General features: G+C 33.1%; 1 protein-coding gene and 2 long non-coding RNA genes across 3 annotated transcripts; 2 read left to right on the top strand and 1 right to left on the bottom strand.

Moving 5' to 3' along the window:
- The first annotated feature begins 2,931 nt into the window (after window positions 1–2,931).
- On the top strand, window positions 2,932–5,713 carry LOC148761630 (uncharacterized). The gene is made up of 2 exons (XR_016027344.1): window positions 2,932–3,523; window positions 4,834–5,713. It is a non-coding gene; the product is annotated as an uncharacterized LOC148761630 (long non-coding RNA).
- On the bottom strand, window positions 3,951–21,098 carry LOC18594353 (putative leucine-rich repeat receptor-like serine/threonine-protein kinase At3g14840). Its single transcript, XM_018124831.2, has 24 exons — window positions 20,974–21,098; window positions 20,714–20,888; window positions 18,339–18,410; window positions 18,163–18,231; window positions 17,619–17,690; window positions 17,424–17,495; window positions 11,125–11,196; window positions 10,963–11,037; window positions 10,809–10,874; window positions 10,642–10,710; window positions 10,475–10,546; window positions 9,868–9,939; window positions 9,377–9,442; window positions 9,012–9,068; window positions 8,879–8,914; window positions 8,714–8,757; window positions 7,537–7,913; window positions 7,216–7,414; window positions 6,599–6,745; window positions 6,201–6,319; window positions 5,874–6,084; window positions 5,475–5,712; window positions 4,869–5,019; window positions 3,951–4,567 (listed from the first exon to the last, which is right to left on the bottom strand). Exons 1-24 carry the CDS (start codon window positions 21,065–21,067, stop codon window positions 4,169–4,171), a joined length of 3,024 nt encoding a protein of 1,007 aa, XP_017980320.2. The 5' UTR covers window positions 21,068–21,098; the 3' UTR covers window positions 3,951–4,168.
- On the top strand, window positions 11,523–12,696 carry LOC148761629 (uncharacterized). The gene is made up of 2 exons (XR_016027343.1): window positions 11,523–11,662; window positions 11,791–12,696. It is a non-coding gene; the product is annotated as an uncharacterized LOC148761629 (long non-coding RNA).
- Window positions 21,099–21,380: the final 282 nt, after the last annotated feature.

Raw genomic sequence — 21,380 nt, 5'->3', positions numbered from 1 at the left:
AACCAGTTCCTTCAATGTCATTTGACTAATATCTTTAGAGTCCTCTAAAGAGGAAATTTTTCACTCATATCTGTCGGGTAGTCTTACTAGCAGCTTACTGACTAAACTTTCCTCATCCATTTCCTTCCCAAGCAACCTAAGCTAATTCACTATTCCCATCATCTTACCAAACAACTCCTTGATAGTTTCATTATCTTCCATTGACAACATTTCAAACTGCCTAGATAGATTTAAAGCCTAAATTTTCTAGTTCTATCACTGCCATGGAATTCCTCTTTTATATGGTCCTAGACTTCCTTTGGGTTATCTAAATGCATTATTCTAGAAAATATCTCATCAGAAACTGTAGATTGTAAGCAAGAAAGAGCTTTGTACCTCTTTGCCTTGTCTTCTTCAAATTGCCTTATCTGAGCTAAAGTTGAATTAGCATGCCTTTGTACTGGTTCATTCCTGGTCTCCACCACGTCCCAGCGATTGAAAGCCCTGAGATAGGATTGCATCTCTACTGACCAGAACACATAATTCTTTCCGGTAAACATTGGAGGAGCAGAGGTGCTAAATGCAGCTGTAGCCATGACCCAAAACAAAAAATGAAATCTAGAGATCAGAAAAGATGAGAATCAAATAAAGAATAGCCCTTTAAGATCGATTTGATGCTCTGATACCATGAAAGAAAACCAAATGAATCCACAATAGCATTCGAGCAAAGTTGTGTAGAGAATATAGAATAAGAAGTAAAAATAGAGAGAAAAAAAAAAGAAAAAGACTCAGAAAAATGAGAACAATCTGGAGAGGAATACACATCACTCTCTTTCATTTTGTATATATATGATAGTAACAACTAATGTCATTTATATCAGCATTAAGAAACGAGAATTGAAAAAAAGAAAAATTAGCTACTGAGCTAAGCACAGAATTCCAACACTTGGAATTCTATGCCTTACAATGGTTTGCTCTAATGGCTAAAACGAAGGTAAAGTTGACTTAATAAAATGACACAAGGTAAAGGCGTTTAAGCCGTAAAAGAAAACATAAAAAACGACAAGGACTCTGGACGTTTAAATTATTTACTAATAAAAAAAGAAATGACACCATCTGTTTATTCTAACTTCCTTCAATAGGTTGTTGACAGATGCTCTCGATCTTCTTCCTCATCTGGAATCACTGAAGTTCTCAAGAGTTATAAGGCTTCTCTTTTTTGTCCGTTTCAGAATTCATTCGTTACATTACATGACAGAAAGCAAGTCTCTCTCATTCCAATCAAGACAGTTTGACTAAGTTATTGATGAGTCTCTATTATGCCAACAATCAGAAGTTAAATTGACTGGATAAGGATCTGCAGCAGATGTGGAGGAAGAAGTCCAAGCCCTAACAATTGACATGCTACTATGTGTCTGGCTTTCAGGGGCACTCTTTCTTTAAGATGCAAGTAAAGCCTCTTCATTGCCGTCTGAGAATTTGATTCGTCGGGAAAAATGATTGAATCTGTAACCAATTCCTGAATAGCAACTTTGCCCAAAAGCATGCTCGCCACAGAGACAGATGACATGGCAAGCTATCATACTGGATACCACCTTTTGTTGATTCATATTTTTCAGATAGGAATCAACAAATATTTAACAATATAAAATTGCTTTGCACTAGATTCTCCAATTGTTGTCAGTGTATGTAAATTGCCCTTTGTCACCACTGTGGATGGCAAAAACTGCTATAGAATTCTTGACATATTGCTTCAAGAAGTTAGAAAACAAGAATTTAGGGTATGCAAAAATCAACAACCATGGTCTCTAGAATTGACTTCGACTGGCTGCCAACTGTGTGCTATAGCTTATAGCAATCATGTTGAGAATTTAGTGATTCCAGATGGTAAAGAAGAAGAAGAAGAATTTGGCGCCAGGCAACAGCTTGTTGAAGGAAGGAAGAAGATAGGAACGGTGTCGTCTAACTCATGGTTTAATGAGTTAATGAAACACACGGGAGCTTGTGATTTTGTTCTTATTTTTTATGCTGGCTTAAACGTCGCTTGTTATGTCGTTTTGCTTATATTTTGTAAGGCTAAAAAGCCACGTGTTTGAGTGTATAGTTCTTTTATTTTCCTAATCGTTTGAACAACCGTTGTAAAGCACAGAATTTCATGTCTGGAATCCTGTGCTTAGCTATTTTTTCTCTCCATGTTTTTCATTTTCCAAAGCCGATTTACCAGGCTATGGTTGTGACTGTCATATAAATAGCAATACGAAAATGAGTGAGGTGGCTTTTTCCTCAAATTTTGTTTCGCTTCCCAAATTCTTTCTTAGCTCCTCTATCTTTTGGGTGCTTTGGTTTTCTCAATTTGAACGCTATTCTTGATTCATCAAGAATTCTCTTCATGGTGTCAAAGCTGTAAATTGATCTCATGGGACTGTTCCTCAATGGTCTTCATTCTTTTACGATTTCCAGATTTCATCCTTTACCTTGTGATTCATGGCAACCAATGGTCTTAGGACCTCTGCTCCTCCAGTTTTTATTAGAAAAAATTATGTGTTCTGGTCGATGAAGATGCAATCTTACCTCAGGGCGTTCAATCTCTGGGAGGTGGTAAAGACCGAAACTAAACCAGTGCAAAGGCATGCCGATCCAACCTTGACTCAGATAAGGCAGTTTGAAGAAGACAAGGCAAAGAGGTAAAAAGCCTTTTCTTGCTTGCAATCTGTAGTATTTGATGAGAATACTAATTTAATCTGTAGTATTTGATGACAATCTGTAGTATTTAATCTGCAGTATGAATTTTAAAATCACTGGCAAGTCCAGGCTGCATCTTGATCAACAAGTAATCAAGGATTTTGACTTTTACGGAGAGAAAGAACCTTGGGAAATATGGGAGTTGTACGGTGGGAATAATCTTCGGTCTGGTGAAGATCTCTACTTCTTCACTCGGTTAAAGAAGAAAACTTAAAACAGTTCAAAGATGAACCGCTTGATTGGAACCGGTACTTGGATGATAACTGGGCCGGTCGAGGCAATAACATATTCCCAATTATCAGCACAGCCTTTGGGGTTCAAGAAACGGTTGATCAAGTTTGTCGTCAATAACAAAGGATTGTCATCAATCCTTGATTACAATTTTTTTCCTTCAACAGCTTGTTGAGGGAAGGAAGGAGATGGGAAACAGTATCGTCTAACTCATGGTTTAATGAGTTAATGAAACACACAGAAGCTTGTCGTTTTGTTCTTTTTTCTTATGCTGGCTTAAACACCGCTTTTTATGTCGTTTTGCTTATATTTTGTACGGCTGAAAAGTCATGTGTTTGAGTGTTTGTTTCTTTTTTTTTTTCCAAGCTGTTTGAACAACTGTTGTCAAGCACAAAATTCCATGTCTGGAATCTTGTGCTCAGCTATTTTTTCTCTCCATGTTTTTCATTTTCCAAAACCGATTTCCCAGGCTATGATTTTTACTGTTGTATAAATACCAATACAAAAATGAGTGAGGTGGCCTTTGTTGAGGAGTAATACTTGCATGGTAGCAGCGCGTGATGTCATTATGGTAACTTATTTTCTTTACCTTAGTTCGGTTTGCTTTGTTATACTGTTGTTTAATGTTAATGTGATCTTTGAACTGTCCTTTGACGTGTTAGTTTGCATGTAAATTAACACTTACACTTGTTAAACATGTTTATAGGTGTTTCTTATGTACACAAGGTATATAAGCCTTGTTTTTGTACTAATGAAAATAGTTCTGATCATTATCTCTTCTATGTACTCTGTTCTTTCTCTCATTCAGAATATTAACAGCTTTTTCCCCCAATTTTGTTTCGGCTTCCAAATTCTTTCTCAGTTCCTCTGTTTTTTGGGTGCTTTGGTTTTCTCAGCTTGCATGGTATTCCTGATTCATCAGGAATTTTCTTAAAATCTTCATCCTGTTGATACTGTTGCTGCGTCATCTCACTACCCTTTCTAAAATTTGAAACAAATATTGACAAGGATTAATCGTTTTGGATTATTGTCTGGAAAATCAAAGTACAGCTTCAACAAAGAACAAAATGTTTTTGATCTCTTGACATATGCAATTATCACACCACACTAACTAATGTTTGGAAATACACCTTCAAGGTAATGACATCACACAAGAAAAATATTTGTTGTACCATTCCTAGTTAACGTATTCTGGCAGCAAATCATCACAATTTTCTTAATTTGTCGAATCTCTATTCTTCCAATAATCAGAAGTCAAACTGACTGGATAGAGATCAACAACAGATGAAGAAGTAGTCCATGGCCCATCTCCGAACATACTTTTTGTCTGACTGTTTTCTTCATCATTTTCGTTCATTTGCTGATACAACTTGTTCACTGCCTCTGCATTTAACCTTTTCGTAGAAATACTTGAATCCGTAATCAACTCCTGAACAACAGTATTGCCTTCAAGCATGCTCACCACAGAAGACATGGAAGGCCTAGCTGCAGCAGTGGGATTAGTGCATAGGAAAGCCACATCAATCATTACCATCACCTCTTCTATGTTGCGATCAGAGCCTATCCTTGGATCAACTAAATCCAACAAGCTCCCTTTCTCCTTCAAAACATGAGCCTATAAAATAGAAAATTAAATTGCCTCATTAAGATTCATTTCAAAAAATATTACACTCAAAACTGATACATGCATGAGCTCCATTTGCTGTAATAGGAATGAAACATCAATATATCCAGTGAACTGCAACACTGAAGAGTTAGCATTCCCTAATTTAAGGATGACGCAATATAGTATATTTAATAACTCAATCTTTTTGTTCTACTAGTGTGATAGTTGTCAGGTTTTTCTTTTAACAAGCCTCTCCCATATTTTTTTTTTTGTAGGACAGCAGATCAACAATGGAGGAAATCTCAGTTACCCAATCAAGGAGGTAGAAAGATTCTTGCTTTGACCGATTTTGAGTGTTGCACCTGCCACTAACAATTTCAAGAGCCACGATCCCAAAGCTATATACATCTGCTTTGTCAGTTAAATGACCATGCATTGCATATTCAGGAGCCATATAGCCACTGCAAAGTTAAAAAGATTAATTAAATACAGCATTTTTTGTCTCAGCCTTTTGTATAGATTAAAATAACAGTAATTGTTATCATTATAACATTTATCTTGATTGAATTGTCATTAAGTCAAATTCAAGTACACATTTTCACTTCCAAGTACACTGTGCCAACTGCCAACTATTTGCTCAGGTGAAACTGAAAATGTGTACTTGAATTTAGATCAAGTGGTCAGGTTGGTGTAGTATTTGGGTAGACATCCTAGGTTTTAGTCAAAGCGCTCCCTTTCATATCATAAAGAAAAAAGGTCAAATCGAAAATTTAGGTAAGCAAATTTCTCTCTCTGTGTTAATATTGTATATATCTTGTGGAAATTTTCCTCTCATTCATTCATTGGAATTTTAGACAGAAAAGGCTTATAAATGAATAGAAGGAACACATGACGATCAATCTGAACAAACACTTACTAAGTTCCAGCAATTCGGGTGCTAATGTGGGTATTATCCTCTTCATCGAGTTTGGCCAAACCGAAGTCAGATATTTTTGGGTTCAGATTCTTATCAAGCAACACATTTGTGGCCTTAATATCTCTATGGACAATCTTCAACCTTGACTCTTCATGGAGATGGGCTAAACCTCTTGCAATGCCAATGCAGATCCTCCGTCTTGTTGGCCAGTCTAATTTCAACTGGAATTCTTCCGGGCCTTTTAGTAACCAAATAAAGAGAAGCTCAGATATGTAACATGCATTTCTTCATAAATTATTAACAAGCATTCACGTGTTTGGGTGTGTGCGTGTGCATGCATGCACGCAAATATCATTAATACCAAAGGGAGTTAACGTAAATCATATGGACGAGATCTACCAAACAATGCACGAGCAAGGCTGTTGTTTTCCAGGTACTCATATATAAGCAGCAATTGATCTCCTTCGATGCAACATCCATACAGCTTTACCAGATGAGGATGTTGTAGAGCTGAAATCATGCCAATCTCAGTCACAAACTCACGGTTTCCTTGCCTTGATTTAGCAGATAGCTGCTTAACAGCAATTACCGTGCCATCTGCCAGAATGCCCTGCATTTGAAAAACACTACCAGGTTCAATTAACAATAAAGTACCTGGAGGAAGTGCTGCAGTAAGAATGGTCAGAGTGAAAGTGCTCAGAAGAAAGAACATGTTGCGCATGATACCTTGTAAACAGGACCGAAACCACCTTCGCCAATCTTATTAGCAGCATCAAAGTTGTTTGTGGCAGCTTTAATTTGCCTCAAGGTAAAGGAATTGGTCTGCAACTCTAGACCTTTTAGATCTACATAAGTAGCTAAGGTTAATGAGAAGCATTTATAATCTTCAAAAAAAAATGAGAAGCATTTATAATACAGCTTCCAAAATCTCTTTATTTTTGTTGTCTTGAGACAGGTCTCAATGGAGTAATGGCCACTGATTATGTCCCCTATTCCTTGCCAAAATGGTAAAACAGGGTATTAGGTACGGGGATCACTTTGGAAATATTTTACGCTACCATATTTAGGTCCATAAGTTTACGAAATTCAGAAGTAACAGAAGATATTGATTTCTCTATAAATACCTCGTTCGAGTGTACTCTTTGGTCTTAAAAATCCGTACCACCAAAGGATACCCCCAATCAGGAAGACAGCGAATGCTGCACCAGCCACACTTCCAACCACGATGCCGGCAGAGATACCACCCCCATTTTCTGGTGAAGGTTTATAAGCTGGTTTAAGAAAATTATATAAAAGTTAGTTACAAGGATGATGTGACACTGTTGGTTGAAAGCATAACTCAATTAATAGGAAATCATGGAGGATATATATAGTTGTGAATATATAGTATATAATGATTTTGTCACTACGACACAATCTTATTGATATCCACACCTCTTCTCTAAGATGGTCTCAAAGTAAAATCTTCCCATCATTAAGTATAAAAAAGAGTAAAATCCAATAGCATCTGCATCCACATATTGGCTACCATATTTTCCTAAATTAAATTCATCAAAGTAAGTACACATACTAAGACTCTTTATTCAATACTAGAATTCTTTATCCCAAATCAAAAAATTGAGAATAAAAAGTTGAAACAAAAATAAACACAACTAGCATGATCTAAAATGAAATTTCCTAGCTATATTGAATACGTAACAAAGCCATTAAGTTTTGAACAATCTCCCAATTGAGAACCTACCAGGATCAACAATAGATATTGCTGAGATAAGAGGACCGTAAGCCCCTCTCGTAGGAACGGAAGTTGAACCTTTTCCAGCCCAATGCAAACGGATCTCCAAAGTACCATCAGTCACATTTACGGTAAAATTTTTTAGAATTGGTTTGCCAACTCCCCCTGCTTCATCCTTAATATTGAAATCCTTCAGCTCCCGCTTTCCCTGCAATTATCTATTCCGTTTTACTGAACTTCCCAAGTAGGCTCAAATTCAAGCAGAATGTGAAGTTTTGAAGTTCTCCTAATATCGGAACTTGGTAAGTGAAGAATATTATATTAAAATACCTGAATGTAAACATCAAATACCCGTCTCCCTAAGCTGCTGAATGTTTTGCCATCAGTGAACTGTATCTCCGCAAAATGGAGGCTTACGTTGTATGTGCTATGATTTTTCAGACAGAATGCGTAGTAAGTCAAAGAGCCAGGTGAAAGCCGTGCAGTTGTGTACAGTTCAAGATCACTCATAGAAACTTGTGCATTGCTCAAAATTAAGTTGTCACGATCACCAGCATCATCCAAGAAAACACCGGTGGTGCTAAATGCCCAAGAATTTGAACTTAGGACAAATGTTGAAGGACCAGCTCTATTAGAATCATCTTCATAGGTGATACCATGAACTGGTACTTTTCTCCCTCCACAGTTTATATAAAGCGAGTGCAAAGCTGAGGTATAAGGAGCAACAGTTCAATAAATATTGGAGGAAAATACAAACAGAGTGAAATGGTCACCTAGATAAAAAAACGTTTTTAGTCTTTCTCATTAAATGGACACCAAAATTCAGGGCAATTGAAACTGTCTTAAGAAATTAAGTTCTTTCTCTGGCCATGAAAAACAACTTAATCTTTTTCATTTTCCTTTCCGATCTGCAAAGTGCTTAACTATAGTGTCCTCCTACACTTAATCTGGTGATGCAAAACAAGTTCAAACTGACTTAGGAGACAGCTAGGTACAAGTTACATGGAATAGTGGATCTCAAATGCCAATTTTCAATCTCAAATGAGTCAAGTATTTTGTATAGCAACATAGGTTAGAGCATTGGCGGAAAGATCAGTGATTTCTGAAGTATTCAGCATATGCAATCTGATGCCTTTTTAATAGAGCTCCATAATAAAATTTCTCTCCTTTTTCTCCCCCTAAAACTTCTTTTGGTCCTCTCATAAAACATATAATACTATATGATACTAGCATCATAGCATTTAGAAGGTAACCAGAGTGAATTGAAGACCTTTTATGTACTAATGAGTATTGAAATTTGAAACCCTTTGCTTCCCCCTACATCCACCCCCCACCCTTACCCTCAAAGAAAAAATTAAAAGAAAAATAGGGCAAAGCATTATGGAGAAAATATGAGAACCTAACATTGTTAAGAAATGTGCGATATTAAAATAGGCAAAAGCATAACAGAGCTATTATGATTATGAGAACCTAGCATTCTTAAGAAGTATATGGAATTTCTACTTACGTTCTGCTGGACACTTAAAGCTTCGCAAACATGGAACAATTCCTCTGGTAAAACAATTAGAAGCCCCAGAAGATAGTCAAGCATTATAACAGCAAAATTGCAGTCACTCAAAAGATAATGAAAGTGTAATAACAGTTATAACTAGTTAAGTGTTCTAACACTTACGAGTTAGTGATCCTTGGAGTGCTTGCAAACAAGTTCCTAAAGACAAGAAGCACAAATTATAAAAACCATAGCTATCAAAGATCCACTCACAAAAATTAAAAAAAAAAAAAACATTAGATGCAAATATTCTTACACTCCTTTTTGTTGACAATCTGGTACTGTAAGTGAGAAGTTGTTATATGAAAGATCCCTACACATAGAATTAGAATAGTCCACATTAAAATTTTCATTAAACGGTTATCTTATTTATCTATGACTTTCTCTTTGATTCAATTGCACTTATTATTATAGAAGAAACTCATTTATCTCATTCTCTTCATGCAATCAATTTGTTTTTAGGCAACAGCCACAGCTAAAGCAGGATTATACAAGTTAAACTTTATGCTATAGCACTTATTACAAGTTTCACCTTTTAAATTTAAGTTTCAAATTTCTTTTTGTTTTGTTATGATCAGACTTCTTAAGCATACAATGCCATCATTTGGAAAGGAATCTTACATTTCTTGTTTTGTTTCCAAAATCCATGGAGGGACTGGTCCAGTAAACATGTTTCCATTTAAAAACCTGATAAGAGGAATCATGAAGTTACTTCAATTAGATATTCTGCACAAAACTAAAGACCTCATCGGGAAGATTTATCAGTTGTTATGAAGAATCTGAGGATAATGAAAGAGTTTTCTTTTTGCACGAAACTAAAGAGGAATATTCGTCCTCTGACAAAGCGACAAGTGTACGTTAAAAGATCTATAGCATTAGACAATTATATTCATTGAATCACCTTAAACTTAAATTTGTCTTCCACCACTCAAAAATGGCGGTTGCCCTTTGGTAAAGAAAATTTAAAGCTCACCCACACCCCTTAGGGGGTGGAACTCCTGCAGGGCTGGGGCCATAACCCCGGCTCCTGCAAAATTCAGGGGTTTATATCCACATAAATTCACCGTACCACAAGGAAAAGAAAAGTTTACACCAAAAAATCATATCCTTACAAGTTATCCAAATCTGTAAGAGCAGAAAGAGCAGGCGGAATATCTCCACTGAGTCTGTTAAAGCTGAGATCTCTGCAAGAAAATTTATAAGAGGGTACTAAAACCAATATTGTCTCAGAAATTTTTCTCAGTTTCTTGAGTAATATCACATCAAAATTCACAAGCACAGAGGGGAAAATGTAAAAAGGAACTGCCAAAGAACATGATAATAACGTCCTAACACAAGTTAAAACTTAAAACACCATAAACTTATTGACGCCCTTTCAAATGCACACATCAATAAGCATGCACGAAATTGCAGGGTACTGTTCTTATATTGGTCTTTCAGCCACTACAGCAACAAAAGAATTAAATGGAAGCCATGGGAAAAGACCTTTTTCCATTGCTACTAGCAGCATTGATTGTTTTGCAGAATGAGTAATCAAGATGAATGGTTCATGGTCCACATTCTTTAAAAAATACAGTGCCTATACCTTCCTTATGTCATCACAAAATAAAATTGCTCAATAAAAGAACATCACAATTCTTCAAATAGTAAGATATATTGCTGAAACAAAATTGAAAGAGCTTTCCTTCTATTAAGGAAAGAAAACAAGTCTATACTCACAAGATCTTTACTTTCGTCAATGCCCCAATAGAATCAGGTAGCTGTCCGATGAGATTGCAACTCCTCAATATCCTTAATACAATAAAAAATGTCTACCATTTAAGTTTCCAAAATGAAAAATGACAGAACTTTAATCAATCTCTGCCTTATGGCGGAGTTGTACTCACAGTCTCGTCAATTTAGGCAGATCAAGCTGTGGAAAAGTTGCTTCACCTCCATTCAAGTCACTAATTCTCCTGCAAACCAATATTCAACAAACAACAAACATTAAGATAAAACCACAATATCCCAAGTCATATGCTGCAATCTATGAAATTTTAAAATCCATGCTTACAAGTCAGTTAAATTTTGCAAAGCAATGTCTGGAATTGGCCCACTCAAACCACTTGCCTGAATAAATCTGTCATTACCATAGAGTTGGGTTTATTAAATGATTGGGAAAGCACAATATCTCTAATGAAAAAAAATTACATTTCAGAATGTCTCACAGTTTTTCAAGTTTTGTCCAATTCTTGAATATGAAGTCGGGAATCTTTCCTGTGAAGTTGCTGTCAGCAATTCGACTGTTGAGAAAACAAAATAATCATAACTATAGATAACTATAAAAGAGAAATTCTATCAACGTATATAGAAGAACATTAGATGCTTACAAGTCCTTCATTGTAGTCAGCCTAGCAAATGTTGTAGGCAATTCTCCACTAAAATTGTTGGATCCAAGTTGCCTGCAACACCAGCAACAACAATGAGTCATGAACCAATAAATAAAAAACGTATACAAAGAGGAATCATATATTAAAATCAAAAGTAACAATCTCCTCTAGATCATTCAGGGATATAAAGGAGGAAATAATTCAAAGTTTTTACTTCTTGTAGAAGTGCGTGTTATAATGGAGCATTTCTCCTCTTTTTCTTTTAATAATTGAATTTAAAATTGTTAATTTATTAAATAAGTTATTAATTCAATAAATTATTAAGGTATTTAACTCAATCACTTTTTAACAGTTATGGACTTGGCACTTGTATTTAGAGAGAAGAGAACAAAGCTTGAGAGAAGAACAGCACAAAGGAGTTTCCATGTGTGAAAGAAGAAAGCTGGATAGTAGGTGCTCTATGTGCACCGTTTAACCAAGGGCTAGGATATTAGCTCTCACAAGTGAAACTCACATTTCGCTAATAAACCTTTTAAAAGTTAGTTAGGATAGTTAGTTGTACAGAATTAGTAAAGTTAATTTTTCTCTCTTCGTTTATTCATATCTCTATGTGTATAAGACCATGTACAGAGCATATTTCTCAATAAATTCTTTTGACATCCTCAGAAATTCTTGCGCCGCCTTCCCCTTTTCTTCTCCTTTCATCATGGTATCGGAGCAGGGGAGATAGGACACCAGTCAAGGTCAAGCTCAAATCAAAGGAGGGTTGTTAACTTCATCTCAAGCCATTAGTAAGTCTATTGATCTAGTTTTTCACTCGACACAATACTTCATCCCTATCATCATATTTTTTTAAATTAAAGTTTTATCCATCCATTGACAAAAAAATGCCACACCAAGTCTTTAGCTTGTTTTGCAGAGGACTTTGTTTGGCATGAAGGAATTGGCATGGGAAAGGAACCTGTACATTTACAAAATCACGACACTGCTCAAAAAAGATTGGCAGCAACCAGGACTCTAAAGCTTCATGATCCTACATCTAAAGCCAACGAGCAGATCATCACAAAAAGGTGTCATTCGTAACACTCATCACCAAGTGTGGAACGGAGACCTAACCAAAAACATGTCCATTCAGAAATCCAGGCCAGATGAAGGAGCAAAACAGAAAAATCATACAGAAAGCGGAGGAACATCCAACCACCAAAAACAAAGGTCAAACCGATGGCCAGAACCAAGGAATCCAGAAGCCGAGAACGCCCACTGAACCTGGGTAAAGGAAGCTCCTTGTCACACAGTAAGAGCACCAGGGTCACGGAGGGCACTGTTGATGCCGACCTCACTGTTCATTCCGATCATCATACTTGGGTTCCATTGTGTTTGATAGCTGAAAATGTCTAAATCACCTTAATCTTGATTACAAAGCACTACACCAGACTCACAAATCTCACCTGTAAGTGAATCCCGATCCCTATACTACCTTCACCACACTCGGGCGGAGCCTCATATAATTTTTGGGCCATGTTTTTAAAATTTTTTTTGTGTTATATAAAAATTTTAATATATTCCCTGGTCCCTCAATAATTTTCTTTTTAATAATTAATATAAATAAAAAATAACAAAAAAAATCTCACATGGTTCACTCAATTTTAAAGTTTTTTTTTTAATTTATATTATTATTATTATTATTATTTATATTTTTTATACTATTTGCTTATATGTTCTAAATTTTTATAGATTTACTTCTTCAAATTTTTATGAACCATCAATTATACTCTTTTTTTTTACATCATATGTAAGTTTCATCTTCTATTTGTTATGTTCGTTTTTTTTCTGTTATTTCAATTTTATTTTTCATGATCTTAATGTTTAAAAATTAATAAATTATTATATAATTCTCAAATATAAATTGTAGTGTTACATTGTTATTTAAAATTTTCTCAATGTATCATTTTTTAATTAATCCTAATTATGTAAGAGAAATTATCTTGAGTATATTTTTTTTATATACTTTACTTTTTATATTTAGTTGAAAAAAAGTTATCTTGAATATATAGCTTTTAAATAATCTTAATTATATAAGAAAAAATTATTAATCTTATATATATCATATTTAACTATTTATGTTTTAGGGATTATATAGTTTTATATTTAGTATTATAAGTTTAAATAGAAAAAAAAAATATTAGATGTTAAATGTATTAATTTTTTTTCATGTTTAATTAAAATATGAATAGGTTGAAAACAAGTAACAAGTTTTTTAAAAGAAAAGATGCAAATCGTCCAAATGATTCTCTTTCACTTAAACTGTCAAGCCTCATTACTTCAACTAATGAATAAAAGTAATGTGAATCAAAATGTCAAACATTCAATTCTAAAAATATAAATTTTTTCAGTACATAATTTGTAATTAATGAATTTAAATTCAGAAAATACAATCGAACACAACTTTCTTAAAAAATTATTGTAAGTTTTTTTTTATTTACTAGTTATATAAAATTATTTTTTATTAACAATTTTTTATTATTAATTAAATTTAATATATTAATTTTTAAAAATTTTAACTTTTATTATTTTGCTACTTAGCAAGATAAGTGTTCACTATGTTCACGCCTCATCTTGAGGGGTAGTATTAGACAAAATTGGAGAATAAGGCTGTAATAACCCACACAAAAAAAAAAAATTTGAAAATAGAGTAGATATATATTAGTTAGAGTCAAATTACGTTATCACGTTTAAATAAAAATCAATCAGTCTTATCTTATCATATTTAAAAAAATATAAAAATAAAAATTAAATTAAATAATAATCAGTTAATCTTATCAAATTTTAAAATAAAAGTAATGAGTTTTATCTCAACAAAAAGGTAGAAAACTCACATTTTATTTCATCAGACTTAAATAATAGGCAGTCAGAAGAACTTAACACCAGAGAAGAAGAAAGATAGAGGAAAGGGAAAATGATTCAAGAGATTATTGATTGAGATATGTTTAGGGTTGTCTTTTCATAGTTTGGGCACAAAAGCTCTAAATAATTTACACTCTTTCTTACCTTTTATTCAAATTCAGTACTTTTTCGATGACTTTCCGGTAGCATGGTGGGTACCAATGGAAAGGCCTTGAAAAGATATTTCCAATGGTTTTTGTAGCATCTTGTTTGGTTTTGTGGTTTGGAAGTTACAAAATTTTAAAGTTAATTGGGAACTTGATTTTTCAACAGTTTTGACAACCCAACTTTGGGTCACCGTAACTCCATATTTCGGCAACGTTTTTGGTCATTTCTTTGAGAGCTTTTGTAGTATGAAATGAGATGTTTGATTTGACATCAATGGCTCGGTTAGAGGCTTCCTGTGTTAAGAGAATTAAAGTATCAAATTAAGCTTGTTGGTACTGAAAACTCAGAAATCTTGATATTTTTGTGACGATTTCGAGAATTTTGGCTTTCGAAACTTGAAAATTTTGTGTTCTTTTTAATCAAAGCAACAGTTTGGTATTGTAGTGTGATATGAATACTTCATAATGGTATTGATTTCATCATTGGAAATTATTCGGATTAAAGGATACAAGTGCTCAAAGTAGGCCAAATGGCCATCTAGATTCTGAAAATTTCAGAAAATAGAAAATTTCTTTTTAATTCTTTTAAAAATTCGATTTTAATTAATATATGATAAATTCTGTTGTAAACTTCATAAATATTGGATATGTGATTTTACTGTATTTTTTATTTCTAAAAGTATATATATTAATATTTTTTAAATTAGTAAATTTTACTAAAATATAAAAAATTTATGAAAAATTTTAAATATGATTTTTATGATTGAAATTAGTGTTATCTTATATAAGAAATTAAAATCTTTAGTAATTCTCTAATTTAAATTAAATTTTCAAATTTTAATTGATTTTTTATTAACTTAAATAATAATAATAATAATAATAATAATAATAATAATAATAATAATAATGATAATAATAATATATTACTTATTTAATTGAAAATATTTTTAAATTGCAATAGAGGTTGCTATACACCCTAAGTGTTTAGGATAGTCAACGGAAAGTCACCTTGTAGGATTTGTTTGCAAATTCAGTTTTGATTTTTGTATGTATTTCTTGAAATATTAGGCTACTAGAAAGATTTTCTGATTTACTACTTGAAAGTGAAATTGACAAAATCAGGCAAGTGATTGATATCCTTTTGCTGTTTTCACATCCTAAAAATTTACCTCAATATGAAATTAAATTTCATATATTATGTATAATATGTTTTGTCCTATGATTTGTAAAAATCGGGTTGAGCATGCAAAATGTATGTATATGATTCTCGTATGTTGGATTTTAGAATGTGAATTTTTGCGAAATACGATTTCTAATTTTGAAATATAAGTATGATTTTATCTAACATATGCATATATGATTATCTTTGTGATTATATATATAAGTACTTGTCTAAAATAAATATGTTTTTGATGTGCATGATATGAGTTTTGTGAAAGTGAATATTATCGTTTTGTGAACTTGGGTAATCAAAAAATATATTTTGTTTTGTCTCCGAGTATGACTATGTTATGATCCTGCTAATGGGGGTTAAACGTTGGTCATGTCGACATGTATTATGTGATTTGAGATTGATCTCCCAACCGCACCATCGGTTACATAATAATGGTACTTGTGATGTCTATTCAGAGCAGCCAATAGTTGCTTCTGATATACTTATGACCCATGCCACTGGGGTTAATTGTGGTTTTAATGATCCATGCCACTAGGGTTAATTGTGGTTTCTATTATGATTATGACCTATGCCATAGGGGTTAAGTATGGCCATAGTATGTTACCGGAGACCATTAAAAATCTGCAATAATTGTGAAATCATATTTTATCCATTATTTTAAAATTTTGGAATTAAGATATTTTTGTTATTTGAATTAGATTACCCAAAATTCTGTTTTTTTTTTATATTTATATGAGAATAAAAGTTTTTAGCCTAAATGTTTTGTGCATGCCTAATCCGGCTGAAGCGATGTTAGTCACTTGCTGAGCTGTTGGACTCACTCCTTCCTTCACCTTTTTTTTCAGGTTGTGATTTGATCAAACACGTGAGAAACTTCGGGAAGTGACGTTTCATAGGTTAGCATATGCTGTTAGTTCGCTTCAGGATTGTTTAAATGTTATGAACCTTTTGTTACTTTAAATTGTTTATTCAAGATTTTATCTCAGTACTATAGATTTGAGAATTATTATATTTCATAAATATATTTGACCCATTTTAATTAGTTGGTTAAGATATTGGTTTTGAGCCTTGCATGCCTGTAGGGTTTATCTTCAGGTGTGCGGCGTCTGTTGTGTCTCAAGTTTGGGGGCGTGACAAAGGCTAGATTTAATCAAGGTTAAATGAATAACAAAGGCAGCAAGAGCTTGAAAGAAGAACGGTACGTAGAAAGGAGTTTCTAAGTGTGAAAGAAGAAAGCAGGACAGCAGGCGCTCTATGCGCACCGTTTAACTAAAGGCTAGGAGATTAGCTCTCACAAGTGAAACTCACTGTTTCACTAATAAGCCTTTTAAAAGTTAGTTAGGACCGTTAGTTGTACAGAATTAGTAAAGTTAAATTTTCTCTCTCTTCAATTATTCATGGCCCTATGGGTATAAGACCATGTACAAAGCATATTTCTGAATCAATTCTTTTGACATTCTCAACAATTTTTGCGCCGCCTTTCCTTTTCTTCTCTTTTCGTTAATTTTTATGGAATTTGTGTAAGTTTTTTAAAGTTAGGTTCTTGAGATTTTTTATTAAAAATGATTAAATAAAAATTAATTTTAAATAACAAACACCAATAGATTGATAGAGTTCAATGAGAAGATCAATAAAGTTTATTTAAAATATTTTCTACACATAAAATTTGATTAATACTTGTTGAATGTTGAAAACTGTCATAATTTTTAATGAAAATATCTATGTTAAAAAAATTCTTAAAATTTATTCAAAAAATTTCAAATTTTGTACGCTTAATCTATGGGACAAGCTTTTCAATCTATTAATTTGGATTTATTATTTTAATTTTTATTTAATCATTTTTAATAAGAATCTTATTAAATCGATTTAAGTAACTTGATGTAAATTTTAACCCATATGAGTGTTTTTGAAGTGCTTAGGAATTGAAATGTTGACTAAATGGACTGAGGCAGGCATGACTCAACAATCGTCAAATCTTCGTACAACAAAGGATACAATCATTTATTAAAACAAAAAAAAAAAAAACAATAATATTGAGTGAAATTCTGGAAGAATTTAAAAAGGGAGAGTCTCACATTTTCTCAATGCTGGGTAGATGCCCAAGCTCAGCAGGCAAAGTTCCCGAGAGTTGATTTTCCTCAACGACTCTATAAATTTTTCATAAATAAATAATTACTTCAGTCGACAATAAGAACAAATATCGATATACTAATAAAATTGTCATAATGAAATGAGGAATATATACTAGAACTTGCGACAAACCAACTCACAAAATGGTAAGAGTGCTTATGTTTGCCAGCTCTTTTGGGATTGGACCTGTTAAACGATTTCCAAGAAGGGAACTGCAATAGAACTCATGTTACATCAGCCAAAAACAAATATACTCCATGGATATTGGACACAGCTTTATTCTACAATTTAAAAGTATTTTGTATATATATAATGCACACTAAGTATAGTTGCCCATGTATAGTTGCCCATGTTTCGATGTATACTTTATTCTTAACCTATGTTACTTCACTTTTTATTTTTTATGAAGTGCTAATCAACTTTAGGCACATATCCGACAGACATGATTATGGAAGTCTAATCTTCTAAACATATAGTAAAACTTGAAATAAAATTGAATATGCTATACATATTCATATCTAACGCTTACTTTTGAATTTGAGTAATAGAAATTTTAATAATCTGACACATTTATACATTGAATAATCACAAAATTCTTATAACTTTCGATATACATAATATCATGCATGCATATATATGCGTAAGTGTGTGCATGCTTGTGTATACATGTGATAGAGAACGTACATGTTTACAAGTTGCATAGAACCCCATTTTGGAGGAATCGTGCCATTAAGGTAGTTGCGACTAAGGTCACTATAAAAAGAGTTAAAAGTAGGTTAGGGATAAGGAAAATAAATTTACTCTACAATTAATTGTGGTAAAGATATGATTCATGAAAAGAAGTTCGGAAAGGTACTTACATTTCTTGGAGAAATGGGAGCCTGACCAGTTCTGGTGGAAGAGTACCTGACAGATTTTGTGCCTTGAGCCGTCTATTTCAACAGGAACTAAGGTCAGGGTTCAAAATTTGAGAGGAGGCAAAAGGAAAGAAAGAAAGTAGAGGGTTACAAATGTTTCTAAAAATTACAAAACACCGATTACATTTTCTCTTTTTTTTTTTTAAAGGTCTTTTTATCAAGTTTAAAACAACAATGTAACCATTGCAATGAGAAGGATATAATAATATAAGTGCACTGGATTTTTGAAGGTCCGATACTCTCCTCACAAGTGCATTGTATTCCGAACTTTCAAAATGACATCGACAAGGCCAGTAGTGAAGGGTCGATTTGATTAATTAAGATATTATTCGTAGAAATGTTTTGATCCTGAAAAAGGTTGAAGCAACGTAGGAAATGGGGTGGAAACTGGGATTGGAGTTCCAAGGAAGCAAGGAAATGACGATGAAGGCTCTTACGGAACTGGAACTTGGAAATGGCCTAGAGCGAGTAGTATGAGGAAGGGGAATAGCATCGCCAGATTGGGGTAAGGATTCCTTCATATGTTACTGTTATTTGTCACCACAAATACTACTATGATAGATACAGTAACAACAGTTATATATTTTATAAAATAAAATTTTGTACAAGTTAATGTACACCAATAATTAAATATGATAATATAATTACTATTATATATTTGTTTCATAAAGTATTTTCAACTCAATTGAAAAAAAAAACTTTACCATCCCAAGCGAATCGCACAGATAATAAAATAGTTTTATTAATTGAGAGGGTTTAGGCAATCAATAGTAACCATTTTTTTAGGAACATTTATGTCGCGAATGATAAGAGTAAAAGAAAAGGATTACGAGACAACTTGGTTCAAGTTCTCAAAGGTATTGAGGTTGAGGGAGGGATTTTTAATGTTGTCAAGAGCACAGATGAGAGGATTGGATGGGTCGATAGTTGGAGATCTAATGTGCAGTTTATTGAATTTATAAAGGAAGGGCTTGTGGACCTTAATTTCAATGACTGAGAGCAAATAGATATACAATAGTAATTATATTATCATAGTTAATAGATTGAATAGGTTGTTAATTGATGCAAAGTGCTTGGGATGGTTTTAGAATCTATCTCAAAGATGCTTAACTGGCTCTCTTTTCAATCGTAACTGGGTTATTATTGGTTTGGAATCGATCAGTTGGGGCCTTGACCTTTTAAAATTTTCAATCATTGGTCAGAGGATAGCAGTTTCGAAAGCTTGGTAAAGAGTAAATGGAAGGTAGTTGAGGAAATAAGGCCTACAGCTATCTTAGAAGCTTGAAACTTGTAATAAAACAGTGATAGAAGGAGAAATTCGAGAACATGCATTATAGGATCGTCACGCTGGCTGCGAGGGACGGTGGCCCGACGCTGGAATCTAGAAATACGGGTGGCTGATAGGCTTGAGAGAGGAGGAGAGATAGAGTGAAAAATAGAAAAAAAAAAAAGTTCTATAGTTAGCATTTAAGGGTTTAAAAAGACACCAGAAAGGCCTTTTGGGTGAAGGAGGAAACGGGTTAGGCCTAGCCCGTTGCTTTGGGTTTTGAACCCATTTAGCTATGTTTTCGACTCATCTTAATCTTTTCATTTTTTTTTGTCATTTAATTTGATTTTTTCATATTTTATATTTTTCTTTGTTTTTATTTCCATTTTATTTATTTATTTATTTTCTTTCCTTAATACACATATTTAAACTTGAATAATTATTTAAAAAAATGCTATAAATAATAAAATATGAAAAAATAAAATCTTAATCATTTCTTTGTTTCTTTATTTTTTTTCATTTGCATATTATATCCTATGAAATTATTTCAAAAAATGTTAATTAGGAATAATAAAAATTGTCAAAAAAAATTTTAATTAAATTTGAAAATCAAAATTATTTAGTGTAAATCTTTTAAAAAGGGAATTTTAAAAAAATATATAAGTGATTATTTTTTTAAATTTTTCAAAGTGAATAATTACGAGATCTTACCAAAGTGTTTGAGGTAATCTCAAAATTAATTTTATAATAAACTTAATTTTACAAACTAGATATCAATTAAACACTTAAAAAATCATAATATTACCACAACAAAATCTTCACACATTATAAATCCAGTTGCATAAGGTAGGTATCCCTAGTTTAAAATAATAACTTTATGCTCGGTTTATGTATGGTATCTACATAAGCACCTGCATACTAACTTCATTGAAAGGATTTGGTTTTTCAAGTACTTTTTAAATCAATATATGTAACAATAATTAATTAATATATGAGTTATAAATATTGATTCAAAAATTCATCTTAAGAGACAAAAGAGAGAGATACGTACATGTTAACGACATGGCAGGTAGTGTTATTGGAGAAGGAGCAATCACAGGTGACATTATTATCGTAGTCTTTCAAATCTTCTACCTCAACCCAACTGCTATGTCTACTGCATGGATCAACTTCAAAGTTCCAGTTCGTCTTCCCTAACGTTTTCGCTATGCTTTTCAAAGCTTCCTCTATACACATATAACGCAATTCAGTAAAAAAATCAAACCAAATGAAAGAATGGAGCCAACTTCTGTCTAGAAGATTGTTAATTACCTTCATCATGTGGAAGTGTAGCTCCAAATGCTATCGTTGTCAGGCAACAGACAATGAATATTGAAGCGAAAGCAGCAGGTCGAAGAAAGAACATCTTGGAATGTTTGAAGAAGAATTCAGTTGCTTTCTTTGATTTGTTTTCACTTATTAGGGAAATATAAAGTATGAAAGGACACAAGGCAAGACCAAGAAGCCGCCTTGACGAGGACAAAAGGGAAAGTGAACACGTTTAAGTCAATACAAGTCAATCCTATTGTAATTATTGGATGTTTGTAGATACTATACTTGACTTGCAAAGAGAACTAGTCCACACAAAATTGTGCTCACCAATTGGCAACTTGTATAAAAGTCCTGCATGAAATTCACTGAAATTAATGTCCCTAGATAACGACGGAAACCGACGTTCC

Source organism: Theobroma cacao, chromosome 7, assembly GCF_053813885.1.
Source record: "Theobroma cacao isolate CCN51 chromosome 7, ASM5381388v1, whole genome shotgun sequence".
Lineage (NCBI taxonomy): Eukaryota > Viridiplantae > Streptophyta > Magnoliopsida > Malvales > Malvaceae > Theobroma > Theobroma cacao.
This window is presented reverse-complemented; position numbering and strand designations above follow the sequence as displayed.

Bases quoted from the DNA above. Each gene is read 5' to 3' on its own strand.
- LOC18594353 (XM_018124831.2), bottom strand. From the start codon at position 21,067: ATGTTCTTTCTTCGACCTGCTGCTTTCGCTTCAATATTCATTGTCTGT. The intron at 11,197-17,423 runs GTGAGACTCTCC...CTGGTGTTGCAG, and splicing joins CTACCCAGCATTGAGAAAAT to GCAACTTGGATCCAACAATT. The intron at 9,069-9,376 runs GTAAGATTCCTT...TTCTATGTGTAG, and splicing joins TTGGAAACAAAACAAGAAAT to GGATCTTTCATATAACAACT.